General features: G+C 37.6%; 1 protein-coding gene across 6 annotated transcripts; it reads right to left on the reverse strand.

Annotated features, from left to right (window-relative positions):
• Positions 1 to 524: 524 nt before the first annotated feature.
• CCNL1 (cyclin L1) lies at positions 525 to 14,158 on the reverse strand. Of its 6 annotated transcripts, none has more exons than XM_065540103.2 (11): positions 13,803 to 14,158; positions 13,424 to 13,498; positions 12,879 to 12,988; positions 7,038 to 7,158; positions 6,175 to 6,239; positions 4,272 to 4,371; positions 4,055 to 4,159; positions 3,825 to 3,966; positions 3,467 to 3,578; positions 3,269 to 3,367; positions 525 to 622 (listed from the first exon to the last, which is right to left on the reverse strand). In XM_065540103.2, exons 1-11 carry the CDS (start codon positions 14,103 to 14,105, stop codon positions 568 to 570), a joined length of 1,287 nt encoding a protein of 428 aa, XP_065396175.1. In that variant the 5' UTR covers positions 14,106 to 14,158; the 3' UTR covers positions 525 to 567. The 6 variants fall into 6 exon arrangements, 4 of the variants coding, with proteins under 4 accessions (XP_065396175.1, XP_005546255.1, XP_005546256.1 ...); XR_012430816.1 differs by lacking the exon at positions 525 to 622 and adding an exon at positions 1,788 to 2,580 and having other exon boundaries at positions 4,272 to 5,924; XM_005546198.5 differs by lacking the exon at positions 525 to 622 and adding an exon at positions 1,788 to 2,580.
• Positions 14,159 to 15,882: the final 1,724 nt, after the last annotated feature.

The following is a 15,882-nucleotide window of genomic DNA, read 5'->3' on the forward strand; positions in this document are numbered from 1 at the left end:
TAGTATGGCATTACTTTTAACTCTTACAATAAAGCTATATGGTGATGTTTTAAAAATCCTCAGTCTTGTGGATTGAAACACTTGGGAACAAACTTTCCTTGTATGGGATTTTCTTCCCAATAGCAAGGGTGGAGTGGTGAATTGGTGGGACACAGATTAAGTAAGTTTTGCTAATCATTATTTTTGGAGCTGATAAACAGGTATTATGGGTATTCCACAATTTTGTTTCTCAAAGTAAGTTTGAAAATGAGTATTACTTTTAGAAAAAGCTTTAAAATAGCCATAGAGCAGCATGAGGTTAACATCCTTTGACAACTTAGAAAACAGATTCAGTAACAGACAATAAGACAAAAATCAAGACCCTGAAAAAAATCTTCGTCTAGCCCACAAAGCCACCTCTAAAAACACCGTTAACATACAAACCTCATTCCACATGCAGGTGTATCCTCCACAATTCCCCATCTTCACAAACAACCCTCACCCACAGCACTCCTATTTCCCAGCAAAGATAAAGCACATAAATAATTTCAATAAGAATTTAATACTTGGGAGGCTGAGGTGGGAGAATCACTTGAGGCCAGGAGTTCGTGACCGACCTGGGCAACGTAGCAAGACCTCGTCTCTAAAAAAAAAAAAAGTTAAAAAAAAATTCAAGATTAATTTGCTAACAGGGCCTTTGCTGACATTTGCCTCTGCCTTTTTTCAATGTCTTGTAAAGGAAACAAACAGTTTAGCATTTAGAAGCAGTTAGCTTTTCAGAATATCAATTTATAATTCAGCAATGTGTATTACAAATCATGCAGAAATGTCTTAATGAACTATCTACCCTCTTTCAAGCATGAAGTGGCTAATTTACACTGGGTCTTGTTAGTTCTGGTTAGTCTTTATAGTTACAACTATAACTGATTTAAGTAGCACTCCCAACACTTTTATATCCTAATGAATCTCATCTCCTTCAAAGGAGTTGCCTTGAGAAGCTACTTTTTCCAGCCTCCACCACTTGCCATTGGTGAACACATTGTAAGACTTTGGAATGCTCTTCAGAAGCTGTAACTTTATTTTTAAAAATATCCTTAGCAGTAATACATCTTCCTCTTTGTGGGTGTTATTTTATTTCTTGAAACAGCAACAAATCACTTGGAGCCAAGTCTAGTGGACAATTAAAGTAGGTAAAATAAATGTAATGGAGATCTTAGTGTAATTATAAAGTAATGCAACATTTTTGACTTTTAAGATCTGTAAACTGATTTCCAAAATCTTGAAAAAAATACCAAATGTGAGTAACTTGAAAACATTCATTTGGATAGAAATTCCGGCTTTTTCATCAAAACTTCACTTCTTTGTGATCAGCTTGTATTCTATCAACGACTCAAGTTCAGGGGCCTCGCCTTTTCTCCTAGCCTACATAAAAGTCATAACATTAAATGCCTAAATTATACAGAACTGTTAAAGCTCAATAGTTACTAAGTTTTGGTTCATTCAATACAGCACCTCATTTCAGAAATAGTACTTAAATCTGACTCAAAATTACCTTATGCAAATCACGTTTTTTGGTTTAGTGCTACAATATTTAATGTTACATTGTTGGGTGACTCCCATTCCCTTTTTCCATATATACAGTGAAGACTTACAATAATAGCTCACGATGCAGTTAAGAATTGCATTTTAATAATCTCATACTACCATCTAATGGAGGAAAGAATAAGTTCATCAGAAAACCAGTACAGCCATTTTGCTATTAAAATTTTGCTTTTTAATAATTTATTTAAATAAGATATTTGAAGCAGTTTAGAAAAAACAAGATTTGTATTTTATTTCCTTGTAAAAATCTTTACACATGCAGACAAACCAGTGTTAAGAAAGTATTCACCATCATTTAAACAAATAACCACTTAAATAGAACAGTGTCTGCAATTTTATCTGTATAAAAATAAGATACATTTTTACAGAATTCACGCTCCAGTTCTTATAGCAATAAACAATACACAACTATAATAAAGTACAATTGAACCTGACCATGGTTTTTAATTAGATACTGCTAGGGCATTTTAATGTGCAAAAAAATTAACATAGTTCTTTTCAAAAGAAAATGTCCTCAGTGTTCTAGAGACCTAGAGGGTTTCAAGAAATCAAATCCTAATCAGTTTGCGTTTAATGTTTTGATTGAGTCCATACATCACACTGTAGATAGGCAAAACCAAGAACTGATGCAGGCTCAAAGGAAGAGAAAATCAGCGCCTGTGCCTGCCATGTCCTGAGCGACTGCCACCATGGTGCTTGCTTTTATGGGACCTCTCAAAGGAGCGAGATCGTTCACGCCTGTCTCTATGATGTCCCCTTTCATGCCTGTGCTTCTTGGCTGCATCTGAGTGATCCCGAGACTTGCTCTGAGATCGAGAACGAGATTTTTTCCTTTTATGACCATGTCTGTTTGAACTTTTTAAATCATCTCTGGTATGCTTGGCCTTAAGGTGAGGAGAACCATGATTATGATGTCTTCGAGGGCTTTCACTGTGACTGCGGGACCTGCTTCTTGATCTCGAGCTGTATGTTCCAGATCGACTCCGCCTATTATTATAGCTTAGATAATAAAAATTTGAAGTTTAGGTTCAGTTTCTATGGGGAACAGATTACTCTGGTGGTTGCTCATAACAGGTTCAAAACAAAACTACCAGCTACATAAATGACAAACCAGAACTTTTCAAAATCTCCCCACCCATCACTGCTGTATGCCCAAGCCTATATGTAACATATTAAATCTTAAGCAAATGTTCTTATGTCTATATTCCAAGGGGAGTAATTAGCAATTTTTAGTGTCCTAGAGCTATGCTTTTTATTAAGTATCTCCCACATGTTCAAAAGAGATTGAAGAGCCACGAGGAGCTAACAATCTAATTACAAGCCTAACTAGGAAGGATTCATTGGTTAATTTGATTATTAGTTATTAATAAGGGGTTAATGAAATACATTTTCTAACTGAAATTTTTAAAAAAAGGAGTTTTCACATTAAAAACAATACTATGGCCCTCAAGCACTTTGTGGGTAGCTCCTACACTTCTCCAAAAAACATGGGAGAAAATATAACAGAATGCCATTAAGATACTGCATGTCCAGAACATCTCCAAACTCATTTCTCATAATTTACCTCATATTAAAAGGCTAATTCTAACCTAACTTTGAAAATAATCTATGTTCAATTTTTAAAGAAAAAACATTAACCTTTAAAAACTCCAAATAAGACTGCTTCTCTAAGAAAACATTTACTTACTGTCTTCTTGGAGTATGTGATCTAGAACGTGATCGTGTTCTTGACCTTGATCGACTTGCACTTCTGCTATTTCTACTTCTCTTGCTGTCTTTTCTTACACTTCAAAAAATCATGACACATTAGTTACAAACTTAGTGTGTTAAAAAGTAAACACATAAAAGATTCCTCAAGCCAGTTTTCCAGCCCAAGTATACTCACCCATTGTAAGGGCTTTTGGAAGCCTGTTGTCTATCCTCAGGTTCTTTTTTTACTGTCTTCACATTAATGGAGATTGGTGATTTCTCTTCAGCTTTTACTTCTCTTGGCGATGCTTTTAAAAGACATAACAGCATGTTAACTACTAGATTTAACAGAGGGCCAAAAAGTTGTTTCTAAATGTAACTCAAAGTACCATGCTTCCGCTTCCAAGTATCAGTCTTTAGCTGACTGCCATAAGAGAACATAGTAGCAGTTTCTTAACATCATTTTTCTCTATGCAACTTTCAAATGTAAAAGCTCTCTAATAGAAATACACTTTCAGTGCCCCCAAGTCGTTTTAATTCTAAATACATCTTACATGGCTTGGAGGCTGGAGAAAATCCACCGAGGGTTGAAAGGGCTGGAGTTCCATCAGGATTCAATCCCTTTGCTTTTAATTTGGCTTCTTGTAAGGCTACTTTTCTTTTTTCTACTTCTTTTTCCAGTAATTCATAGTTTGGCTGTTGGGGAAAAAAGAAAGTTAGTATTTCTCCCTTACAGTAGCTTAGACTCTTAGCATCTTGGCACAAACGAGTAAATAGAGAATACCTTTTTTCTGGTATAAAGCCTAAGCGTTTCTATGCAGATTTCCTGGATTTCCTCTTCCGTAGTACCAAAAAGAAGAAACCAATGGGGACGAGTTGGCAATGGAATCTAAACCATAAGAACAGAATGGTTTAGGTTAAATTTTTGCTAAATCTGTATTGGAACCACCGAAAATTTGTGTGATTTATCCTACAGAACAAAATGGGAAATATACACCTACCTGAAGTGCTCTAGCTGCAAGGTAGATGCAAGCACATGCTATAGTCTCTGGTTGAAATCGAACAAAAACATTGGTTCGAAGACTGTCATTCATGTAATTCCTGAAAAATATTTCAACTATAAGCTTGTATGTAAACAAACCAGTTCTTCTGAAGCTTACATAAAATTGGAGACTCAATCTACTTTATTCTTTTTTCTTCTCTTATTTATATTCACATCCTCAAATTCTAGCATATAACAACTCTTAATTCAAAAAAATCAGTAAGCAGTAAGAATTTAATAGTAGGACCATTTGCAATTTTCCTATATATGAGCGAAGCTCTTTTAAATTATTTCGTATTACAATCCAACTAGAAATTACTCCTAAAGTTAATATATTTCTGTAAAAAGCAATGCTTTCAAAGTCAATTCTGACATGATTAGTTTCAGAAATGATAAACCACTCCAATAATACTTCAAGCCATTAATTACTGACCATCTCTCCTTTATCCACAATAAAAGCAGTGTCAACCAAGTTCTTTTCAAAAGCTCAAAATACCGTTAACAGGGGTAAAAAGGCATTTTCAGTAGGTAACAAGTTAAACTTATATTAAGAAATTAAGATATTTAGAAAATCTAGATAGGGAAGTAAAGAGCAATAAACATATATAATGGCCTTGTTTACATACCTTTTTTGTGACTAGGTAAAAGAGATAAACTACTTCAGTTAAAAAATTGCTGAACTTTTATTAATGAACCCTCCCCACAACATTCCTAAACTATTAAAGAAATTTTACAGGTCATTTAAAAGGTTAAGCTGAAATTAAATGGACTATTTCTTAAAAATCCTAAACCATGAGAACTGCTATAATCCATTTTATGCAACACATACTTAAAATGTCATGCATTTTATAAAAGTAATGAGACTTTTCTAACATTACAAATATTTACTGAGTCCAAAAGAAGCATGGCAGTCATTAAAAGGACATCTTGCTGGGAAGTCCAAAATATAAAAATTACTTCACTAAGTCCTTCACATCAATAGTCTTAGGAAACAGTAGTTGTGGCTGATCCACAAACTCCTTGGCTTGACCTTTAAATAAGCCAGCACTCTAAATCACACATCTGCATCTCAAAAAGTCCAAGTGCTAAGGCATTTAAGCAATATAATAGTAACATCTCTTTTAAAAATGAAGTGCTTCTTGCTTCTAATATTACCCGCAATACAGCCAAGCAGTTATAGCAGTTATATAAATTAAGCCAGTGTGGGAACTGGTTCCCATTTTAAGCTGCAAGTTTGTAGTCTCCTTTGGTAGAATTCACGCTATACATACTAAAAATAAAAATTTAGTCAAACTCCTAATAAGAAACCATTTAATTCATAATGGCTGGACAACAAATCTATCAAAAATGAACTATTCATTTTGATAGTTACAAGTATACATTAAATACATAGGCATGTCAAATAGTTACTTCTAGAAGCAAATATACAAATCCTTTTGACACCCCGACAGAACTAGAAGATGCTGCCAGATGGATATGGACCACTTCAGTGAATCTCGGATGAGAGCTTGCACTGGATTGGCTGGAGAGCAGGGTAGCCAATCAGGCCATCCTGAGGTCATGGGCTGAAGTGCAGAGGGCAGAGTTCTATGACTTACCATCATGGACTACCCTTTAATTAAAGAGTAGAAAAAAGAACAAAGTTAAATTGAGTTCTCCATTAAAAGTAATTAGTCAAGCCAAGAAAACAGGAAGCAGAAATAAGCATTATTTACCTTTTGGTTAAAAAAAAAAACAAAAACAAAAAACAACAAAAAGCCCCAAACAAACTTATCTCATTATTTTGGAAAGGGAAAATGAAACTTACTTTATTTCTGCTTCTGTTTTCCTGGCTAGGAAAGAAATCTAAAAAAGTGACTTACCAGGCAGTTTGAACCAGGGTTTGATTACGTTCACATTCTAAGACTTGTAAATACATAACAATGATCTGAAGGACAAGGGAAAAAAACTCAATTTAGTATACTGGTAGTTCTTTCCGAGTAGAGTTCAATGAAAAAAGTAATTGAAAATGTTAGATTCAAGTTATAATTCTGCATCGATAATACAGACCAATTTAAATGTACGTAAGATTCTATTGTGAACTGTTATATGACTAGATTTTATATAAATTCTGTTTAGAAGTACATTTCAGAATTGTACAGGAAAAAAAGGAAACTAAAAGAGTATTTTTCATTGGCACTTTACTATGTGATGGGCACTGTGCTAGATTATTTCACCTAATTTCCCAAGGTACATTTCTAGCCCAGGTAGTCCTGACCTGGGTAACTCACTCTACCGCTTATATTGCGGTAAGAGAAAGCTAAGAGATGTTGGGAGAAACAAATTTCCGATAATGCTAACAGTGAGCAGCCAACACACTTAGAACATTCTACTATGACAGTAAGTGTGCCAGACATTTTTGTAGCTACACATTTATTCCTTGGAATGAGGAACTTTACATCTCTGTATTCTAGGTGGAAAAACTGGGACTTTAACCACAGAAACAAAAATAACTTCTCTATGAGCACACAATTAAGATTTAAGATTTGAATCTACATTTTTGACTGTCACTTTACTGATAAATCTCAACATCCAAAAGAATGTTTTTCGATGAAGCCTGAACCTTTAAAGGAATGCTTTTTAAAACCAAGGTTAATGCTCAGATAGAAACATAAATTCATATAAAATAGAATTTTTATAAAAGTCCTAATACTTACGAACCCAATTTCTGTACTCTACAACTCACCTTATGAGGATGCTTGACATGAACACAAAATCCCAACTCCTTTAGCACCCTCCTCTCTGCTTTGATAACTTGATTTTTGGTGTTAATGTAGTTCTGATCAAGGATCAGGGGGCTTGGAGTCCTATAGTTTGTAAGAAATAAAATCAAAACTGTTTTGCACATCCAAAAAATTTTATTTGTGGCATCTCCATTTTCCCTTCCAACCAACTATTGGCAACAGAAACCAGCTTTTTAAACTCCTGCAAACAAGTTAAAGCATTAATCTTGTGCTGTCCAAGTTATGCTAATTAAATATATACATCTACGAGACTAAGTTCCTAAAGGAACTAACAATTCTGTAATGAAAAAAATTCACTCCAATGCTCTAATTCATCCTTGCCAACTTTTCCATTCTGCTTATATTCTAGGAGTATATATATATATATATATATATGTATTTAACTTTAGTGATAGCATGATTTGTTATCACAAACCTCAAAGTCTCTCCAAGAGACTTTCCACTGGCCAAAGTAATGTGCTCCAGGCTGGTCCGATAGTAGTGGGTTATCAGAACTTACTAAAATCAGTGTCACTAAAGTTGGTATACAATCCCCCCACTGCTATTTGACTGGCTTAAAAAAAAAAAAAAAACTAACGTGCTCCTAAGATTTACAGTACTATAAAGCCCTCAAAGATCATACTAATAAATATTTCAGTCATTCTATAAAATAATAACTCTTGGCTGGTTTATGGCCAAAATTTTTCAAAAGTTGGGGGGGAACAGTGGGTAGTTAATCCAGATTCCCCTCCAATGGGGTAATATGTTTTTAACAATCTGTTAAGAGCCTACCTGTTTAAAAAAGTAATCTGAAAACTATAGATTCAGGTCAATTACCCAAATAAATTAAAAATCACATTTAAAACTCCACGTGACCCATGAGATCCAGGCCAAAATTTGGTCAAGGTTGTAGTTATTAGGCAATATGCTTTAGTATTAATACAGAAGAGAATGAAGGGCTATAGTGAGGGAACCAGAACATATTCAAGGGCTCTGTACCAGACTAAATTTTGGTAACTCGGAAGTTTCTATAATACAGAAGGCTTATGTTAGTGGTTTAATGCTTTAAAAGTAGCACATTCAACTGATGTTATCCCCATATGTTTTATTATATAGTTTAAAAACCTATTACATAGCTTAAAAACTTACAATAAAAGACGATCTTATTTATGTCTTACAATTCGGAACTGGTTTCTTCCCGAGAAGTTTCAGTCAGGAAAGGTTAAGGAATTGGGCTTTTGTTTTCTGTTGTTGGTCATGTCTGAAATTTACCCAAGTCCAACACATTCTTAGATCCAACCAACAAAAACTACAATTGTTATCAAGACACTGATTATATGGTAAAAGTAGAATACTTCAATATTTTTGTCCATACTCATTTCATTTTCAGCCAAAAGACTTAAGAGTCTTTGCTCTAGGCAGGATACACGATCTATTTTTAAGACAGTCATCCTCTCTACCCCAATAAACATCAGATCCAGAAAAATGTATCTCATATTTTTAAAACAAAAATCTACTTTGATACATGCACCAAAGGTTAGAAAACAATCTGCAATGAACTTCATTATCCCTATGGTAACATTAGAGTAAAAAGTCAGTTATCACACATTTTCCTTACTTTCCTCCATTTAAAATTATTACAGAAACTGAAATGCTTACTAAACAAAAATTGGCAGAACTAACAAGATAAAAGACATCTGTTACTTAAAATGGCCTTCACTCAGACCCATTCCTCACACCTATGAGGAATGAGGCCACCAGCTGGCCTCATTGAGCTGCTTTCTAATATTAACGTGTAATGATGAATCCATTTTATCAGGACAGTAGGCTACAAATTGCTCTTTGGAAAATAAGTCAAACTTAATTCTCATGAAAGCAACCTCTCTCTCTCTATATATATACATACACATATACATACATACATATAAACATATTCCAAAGATCTTAAGGTTTATGATCAGGTATTATCATCATAGGACATTTGGAAAAAAAGTACACCAACCTCAGACTCTATTTAACTTATGGTGGTGTTATCTAATGGCTCTCCTTAACTGGCATTAAGAGATAAAATAGCTCCAGTGTTACAGCTGCACACCGTTTTAACTCTTAACCCCTTGTAATCCAGACAGAAAATGGTATCATCAAAATCCCTAATAAAATGTAATTTTATGAAAATATAGTTGTCTCATTTTTCTCTATTTGTTAATAAAAATGACACCTCTTAACATAACCTGCTTTAAGAGCTGCCTTCAAATGGTGATATAATTCATTTGTTCTTGCAATTACACTAAAGCAGCTAAATATTTGTTTGAATTATAGCTACTATTTAGTCCCAAATCAAACTTATACACAATATTCTGTTTTTGTGTCAAAATCCCAACGACATCAAAACAGATTTAAGAAAACTAAACCCATTATTTACTATAATTCAATATACACTTAACTTCTTGCTTAATCCTGCTATTTATTACCCACAATTTTCAAAGTTAACTTTGTGGGTATATAACCTAAAACCAGACACTTTTATTTTGTTCAGAATTGGTTCTACCTCACAAATCAAGGGTGCACCTGTAATTTACAACTACCTGGTAGAGATTACTTTGTATCATAAATTTAAAAAAATGTATCTCCATAAACCAGCAGTAAACAAAGTTTCAAATTACAAATTAGTACTTTCTGTTGCAAAAAGCACATTAAATTAAGGTCTGCTAGAATTTTTTCCTCCCTAATCAGGTAAACTTTCCTTGCCAATAAAGTCTGGGGAGGTGGCATTTTAAAATCTCTTTAAAAAAGAAGTCTTCATCTATTCAGAGAAAACTCAGAAATAATTTTCATTATCAACACACAAACTCAATTTCTGCTTTAAGTTTCTATTGTCCGATGTTTCTGATTTATAAGAGAATTATTTTCAGTTTTAGAAAATCCTGGTCTTCGGTAATTAGAAGTTTATTATATGGTTTGTTAGAGGAGCTTTTTTCCTTTAGCATGATTATGTAACTGACATATAACTCAACAATAACAAAAATTACAAAGTCCAAACATGGTTAGTCTCATTTATGTGTTACAAAGACTGAGAAATTTTGGAACCAGGTTCTCAAGAGACTGTAAGAGATAGGTAGTTTACAAAGAGGCATACTGCCAAGCAATATACAAAAAATCTGTAATGCCTACTTAAAAGTAGAAACATTCTTTATAGGTATTTAAACAAACTGAAGGCCACCTTGTAGAGCCACAGAATTATACTATAGAAAACTGGTAGATTAAATAACATCACTTAATACCTTTCCAATTCGTACCTATCCAACTTTTATTATCTACGGATACACTGAAAATACATGACATTTACTAATGAGAATGGTTAAAGCAGTCTTTGAAAATTTTAATACGCTGCATCTCAAAAGTAAATATTTGGAAACTACTACAATGAAAAAGCAATCGTCCCTTTAAATTTAGCCATTTATTGTGAACTTAAAAGATAACTATTGAACCACAAAAAATTGAAGGAGGAATAGGCCAAACAATCCAGGTTGGGAACTAAGCACTGGTACTTTTTAAAAAGCTCCTCTGCTAATTCTCAATGTGTAGCCAGGGTGAAGAGACCAACGACCTACAGGCGACATGAATAATGTATCTCCACTGTAACTGTCACAGTCACACTACAATTTAAAGTTATGAATAAACTAGATTAAAACAAATAGCATCATCAAGACAAGTATGCTTTACCTAACTAACGTATAATACCGACAGTACTTTCTAATGACATTAACCTGTGCAAAAATAAATACAAAGCTATAGTTTTAATAACTTGGACAGCAAAGACAAAAGCTTGTAACAAGAAACAGGAGTTTTTCTAAATGGTTCACCAGTGGCCAACCTGTTAGTCCCCGATTCCAGTGACCTATTCTCAGAGCACTGGCTTCTCCTTGGGGATTTTCGATACTTCACTCACTGTTGCCATGACGACAGCTTCATCTCTATGTACCACTCCACATCACCCAGGCTTTGGTAAATGTAGCTGGTCGCTGTATAGTCGGTTGCAAGGGAAAAAAGAGTTGAAGTTAATAACATATACAAGTTACGTGCTTGAGTAAACTTGTAATATGCATAGAAACACTTTTACATCCTGCTTTAAAAAAAGGCTTCCATGCAATTAACAACTCCTTTTAAATTTTGCTATAATCAGACTTCTAAGATTGAAACAAAATCAGTTTCTCTGTAATAATGACCCAAAAAACAAAGTTACATCAGACACAACGATCAGGTGAGATTATATTATTTTAAATTCCATGGTTTTTACAGGTAAGACCTATTCTGATATCAAGGAAGAAAACTTAGTCTCACAGGAAAATTTCACAAAAGATAATCATATGATTACATAATAGCTGGCTCAATGGTTCAAAGAATAATACTAGAAAACCATTTCCTTTAAGCAAAGAGAAACCTTTGACTAAAGATAGAGCCTTGTATTAGTGTCATAACTTTAAACATCCTGAAGAATCAGCCAGGTATCTAAATACAGATTAAAGCTCAGACCATACCAAAGACCAATTTGAAATCTTCCCAATTCCCAGGGACTCATCAACAAACTAAAAGATGTTTTAGAATTTAAAAATTACTCTATCCCTGGACACAGTTAAGGTGAATGAGAAAAGATGGGGGAGAAAAAGTATGTAGAAAAACTGTTTCAGACTTTTTGACTAGGATATTTTTTTTTAAAAAAGAACTGTCTGTAGACTCACAGAATAGACTAGTCATCTAAAAGTTGCTTTAATATTTGCTTGTCTGAATAGTTCCATTACTGCCAACTTACAGATTCAGCCAATAAGGACTACACATATAGGATACTAACAGCACTAACCAACATACCCAGCCCCCAGAACAACTTATAATCCTTTTAATAACTTCCTTTCAAACTCAGTACACTGACTAACATCACTACAATTCCTTAAAGAGTGAATACAAAAACTAATCTACACCAAATATATCCTTCTGCAGCATGTACTGAAAGTCACCTGTAGATGCAGGAAGTCCTGCAACAAACTTTTTGGTACTGCCTCACAGGAACACATAGGTCCACATAAAATTATGTTACCACAACACCTAGGAGATACTATTTCAGTCTCTGTATTTTCTTACAACATCAAATAAATGAGCCTTATCTAAATGCAACCCAGTCAATCTTGTTAATTTTCTAACCCACTCACTGAGACTGTATCTGACCAAAACAAAATACCTGTTTATTCCCTTTGACTTCAAACTTCAAACTTTATCATCCTGCAGTCCTTTCAGATCCGGTATTATTCGATATATCGTAGTTCAATGTTGAGAAGTACTCTAACAAAAGCCAACCTCAATTGATAAAGAATTAACTGGGACTTCGAGTAGAAAAACATAATCTACACAGAACTTTGCCACAATATTAACTTAAACTACAGTGTTTAAACTTCCACAGCCTTCAGTCTTCCAGAGAGGGGAGAGGAAAAATAACTTACAGAATACACTCACACTTGAGCCAAATGTACTCCCTTTCTTGTTTAATCTTAAGCCACAGGCCTGGCTTCACAGCACTGTTAGGATTGTCCATAAATGCAACTGCCTCTACAAACTTTAGATAACCGGTTAATTATGTTTCTTTTTTCAAATTATTTTAAATATCAGTGTTCCTATATGAACTTTAACACCTAAATTAAAGTCCGTTTTCTTTTGCATCCATATTCACTTGAGAGGAAAGATGTTTTGATTTGATGACGAGTGCACAGTACAGCAGTAGCAAGTGATGCTATGTTCAATAATGCCAATCTTACCTTTTTCCTCTTAACTGGCGTAGGTGGTGGAATACATTAATCACATCTCTTATTCTTCTAGGTGCTTCTTCGATTTTTGATGCAAGATTAATACAAGCCATAGCAACAATCTGTAAGAAGCCACGAGCCACAAAAGCCATTGTTAGATTAAACTCACTTTGAAGAATAAACTTTAGAACACAAGTGGGACAATCTTTAGTAAAATTAGAGCGGACATTTCTATGCCATAAGCCTACCAGCTATGCTAGTACTACACTCTTTGTTGTTCCACTCATCTTAATTTTGGTTCCAGAGTCAAGCTCAATCTCACAGCACTTCTGTATTTGGTTGAAAACTACTTCTCGTTAAGAGGGCACTTAGGCTCGGGATCCATTTTCTGGATTGTGAACCACACTCTAAAGGTTTCCACTTCCTGGCGAGTGAGAAGTAGGTACAAAGGCCTAAACTAAACCACTCCCTTTCTGGAAAAGCTGGCTGCTAACACTACCCCTACTTCTGCCCATTTCCGGATGAAGAAATCCTTTACCCGCCTCCACTGTGCTTACCTCGAAACTGTGTTTGACGAAAGATTTGGAGTAGAAAAAACGATGAAACAACACCTGCCCCGTTGCCATCGCCACCTGCAGACGAGAGGAGAACGGAAGCGCAGGGGTCAGGCGGGCCCGCTCCAGGCGCCGCCGCCATTTTGTGCCGCCGATCGCTTCCCTTTCCCCGCCCGCCGCCGCCGCGAACAGCCCGCTGCCAGGTCCTCCCTCCGCCTCCGCAGCCCCCCGCCCCGGCACACCCCGGCCCCGGCTGGGCCCCGAATGGGAGAGCCTGAGGGAGCCGTCCCCACCCTCCCGGGGCACAGTGATACGGGGATGCGACGTAGGGGACGGAGGGGAGGAGAGGAGCGCCCAGCCGACCCAGGGCCAGAGCACTGACCTGCGGCAGCCGGAGGAGAATGCCGGCGGCCTGGATGAGCTCGCAGCCCAGGATGCGTAAGTCTGTCTCGCTGGGCAGGTCAAGCCCGTCCTGCATGGATGGGGTGGGCGAGAGCCTCTCCTCCGGAATCAGAGAGTGGTCGATGGTGAGTGAAACTTCCGAGTACAGGCGATCGCCGATCAGGATCCCTCCCGTCGTGGTCGTCGTCGTGGTCGTCGTCCCGGAGCTGGAGCCGCCCGCGCTTGGGGCGGCAGACGAGGCGGCGGCGGCAGCAGTAGCTGTCGAGTGAGGCCCGGACGCCATAGTCTTAGCGAGCTGCACGCAAGCTCAACGCAGCCGGAACCCGAAACAAGACTAACCAGCGTTCTCGGCGCGACGGATATTCCCGTGACCGCCGGGTTCTGGGCCGCTTCACGCCGCGTGCGCTTCCGCCCTGACGTCACCACGCCGGGCCGCCGCGCGCCAACTAGTCCCTTCAGGCCGCGTCTCCGCCCTCGGCATCCGGGCCTGCGAGGAGTGTTTGGTGCTGCGACAGACCTTGGGGTCATCAGTGGCTAAGGAGGCCTTCTCTAGCCAAGGCCTGTCGACACCACCTTGTTTGTGATACTTAGCCACACGAATAATGGAGCTTTACAAGATCCCTTATGCCCAAAATAGAGATGGCGGCGTTGGCTATCATCTCTGCGCCCCTTCACCTGCGTTCCGGCCTCTTCCTTTAACCTCGGCGCGGCTAGTGTTCCGCATGTACCAAGGGAAGTGGCGGCCGACCTGAGCGGGCTTTGGCGGGTGAAAGTGGTGACTGGTGTCGTGTGTGGACGAATGTGTAATATAAAGTGACCCTCAAGGAAACTGGAGAGGGCTGCTTTACAGTATTTATCCTGCTTTACAGTATTTGAAGAACACAGGACAGTGGACTGTATCGGTTCCCAGATGAAAGTTCCCCGGGGGGCGTGTTTTTGCCAGTGTGGGGAAGTAGGGCGGAGGCACAGGAATGACCGTGAGGGCGGCTGCTTTCGTAGCTCCGCTTGCGAAACTCCTGCCCGGCCTTTGACACTGACAAGGCTTTCAGTAATCTGGAAAATCCCTAGTTTCCAAAAATAGTCTTAGGGCGAGGACTTGACAGAGGTAATTTGATTATGCCTGGGAGTGTCAGTTCATACATAGTTACCTGCCGAGGGTAGGCAGAATAGGTGAAGTCAACCTCGTGGGTTTTTTTTTTCTGTGATGTTAGCTAGAAATTTCCAGCGTTTCCTGAACATTGAAGTAAAAACGATGATACTGATCTAAACTACTAGAATCTAGGTTGGAAGGAAAGTAATGCATCATGTTTTACTGTTGACGCTCAGAAAGCGATACCCCAAAGACTGAGAGGCTTTAGAAGCTGCCTCATAATGCAGGTCCCCCTAACCTTGACTTGTTGCCCGCCCTTTCCCCAAGTGCGGGGAGGTACTCTCTGAAATTTCCTTCCCAGACTAGAGAAGCCTCTTTGTAGAAGAAACAATCGCATTCCTCCCCTCACTGAGATCTGGTATCCTATTTCAGAAAGACAGAAATGCAGCCATGCCTGGAGGGACTTTTTCACAAGATAACTCAAAAGAAAATTATTTGCTAATTAATTTCTGTCCATTCATTCTTCCTAATAATCATTTGCTGCTTCTCAAAATAAATGTCTACATTTCCCATCTCCCCTTTCCCCTATGAAAAAAAGGATATAAAATCTTCTGTACTCCATTAAGCTACTGGGTAATGATTCTCCTGCTATTATTCCGGTGTTATGTATGCCTTGTCTCTTGTTAATCGCCTGTTATCAGTTGATTTTTTTTTCTTTTTTTAAGGTGGAGTCTCGCTCTGTCGCCCAAGCTGGAGTGCAGTGGCGCGATCTCGGCTCACTGCAACTTCCGCCTCCCGGGTTCAAGCGATTCTCCCACCTCAGCCTCCCCTAGCTGGGATTACAGGCACACACCACATGCCCAGCTAATTTTTGTATTTTTGTAGAGAGGGGGTTTCACCATGTTGGCTAGGCTGGTCTTGAACTCCTGACCTCAGGTGATCCGCCCGCCGTGGCCTCCCAAAATGCTGG

Source organism: Macaca fascicularis, chromosome 2 (genome assembly GCF_037993035.2).
Source record: "Macaca fascicularis isolate 582-1 chromosome 2, T2T-MFA8v1.1".
NCBI lineage: Eukaryota > Metazoa > Chordata > Mammalia > Primates > Cercopithecidae > Macaca > Macaca fascicularis.

What these genes read in the sequence shown, in the direction of transcription:
- CCNL1 (XM_005546198.5), bottom strand. Translation starts at nt 14,105, where the DNA reads ATGGCGTCCGGGCCTCACTCGACAGCTACTGCTGCCGCCGCCGCCTCG. An exon ending in TCGTCAAACACAGTTTCGAG is followed by an intron (nt 12,989 to 13,423) that starts GTAAGCACAGTG and finishes GGCTTCTTACAG; the next exon opens with ATTGTTGCTATGGCTTGTAT. An exon ending in ACCCTGGTTCAAACTGCCTG is followed by an intron (nt 4,372 to 6,174) that starts GTAAGTCACTTT and finishes AATATTTTTCAG; the next exon opens with GAATTACATGAATGACAGTC.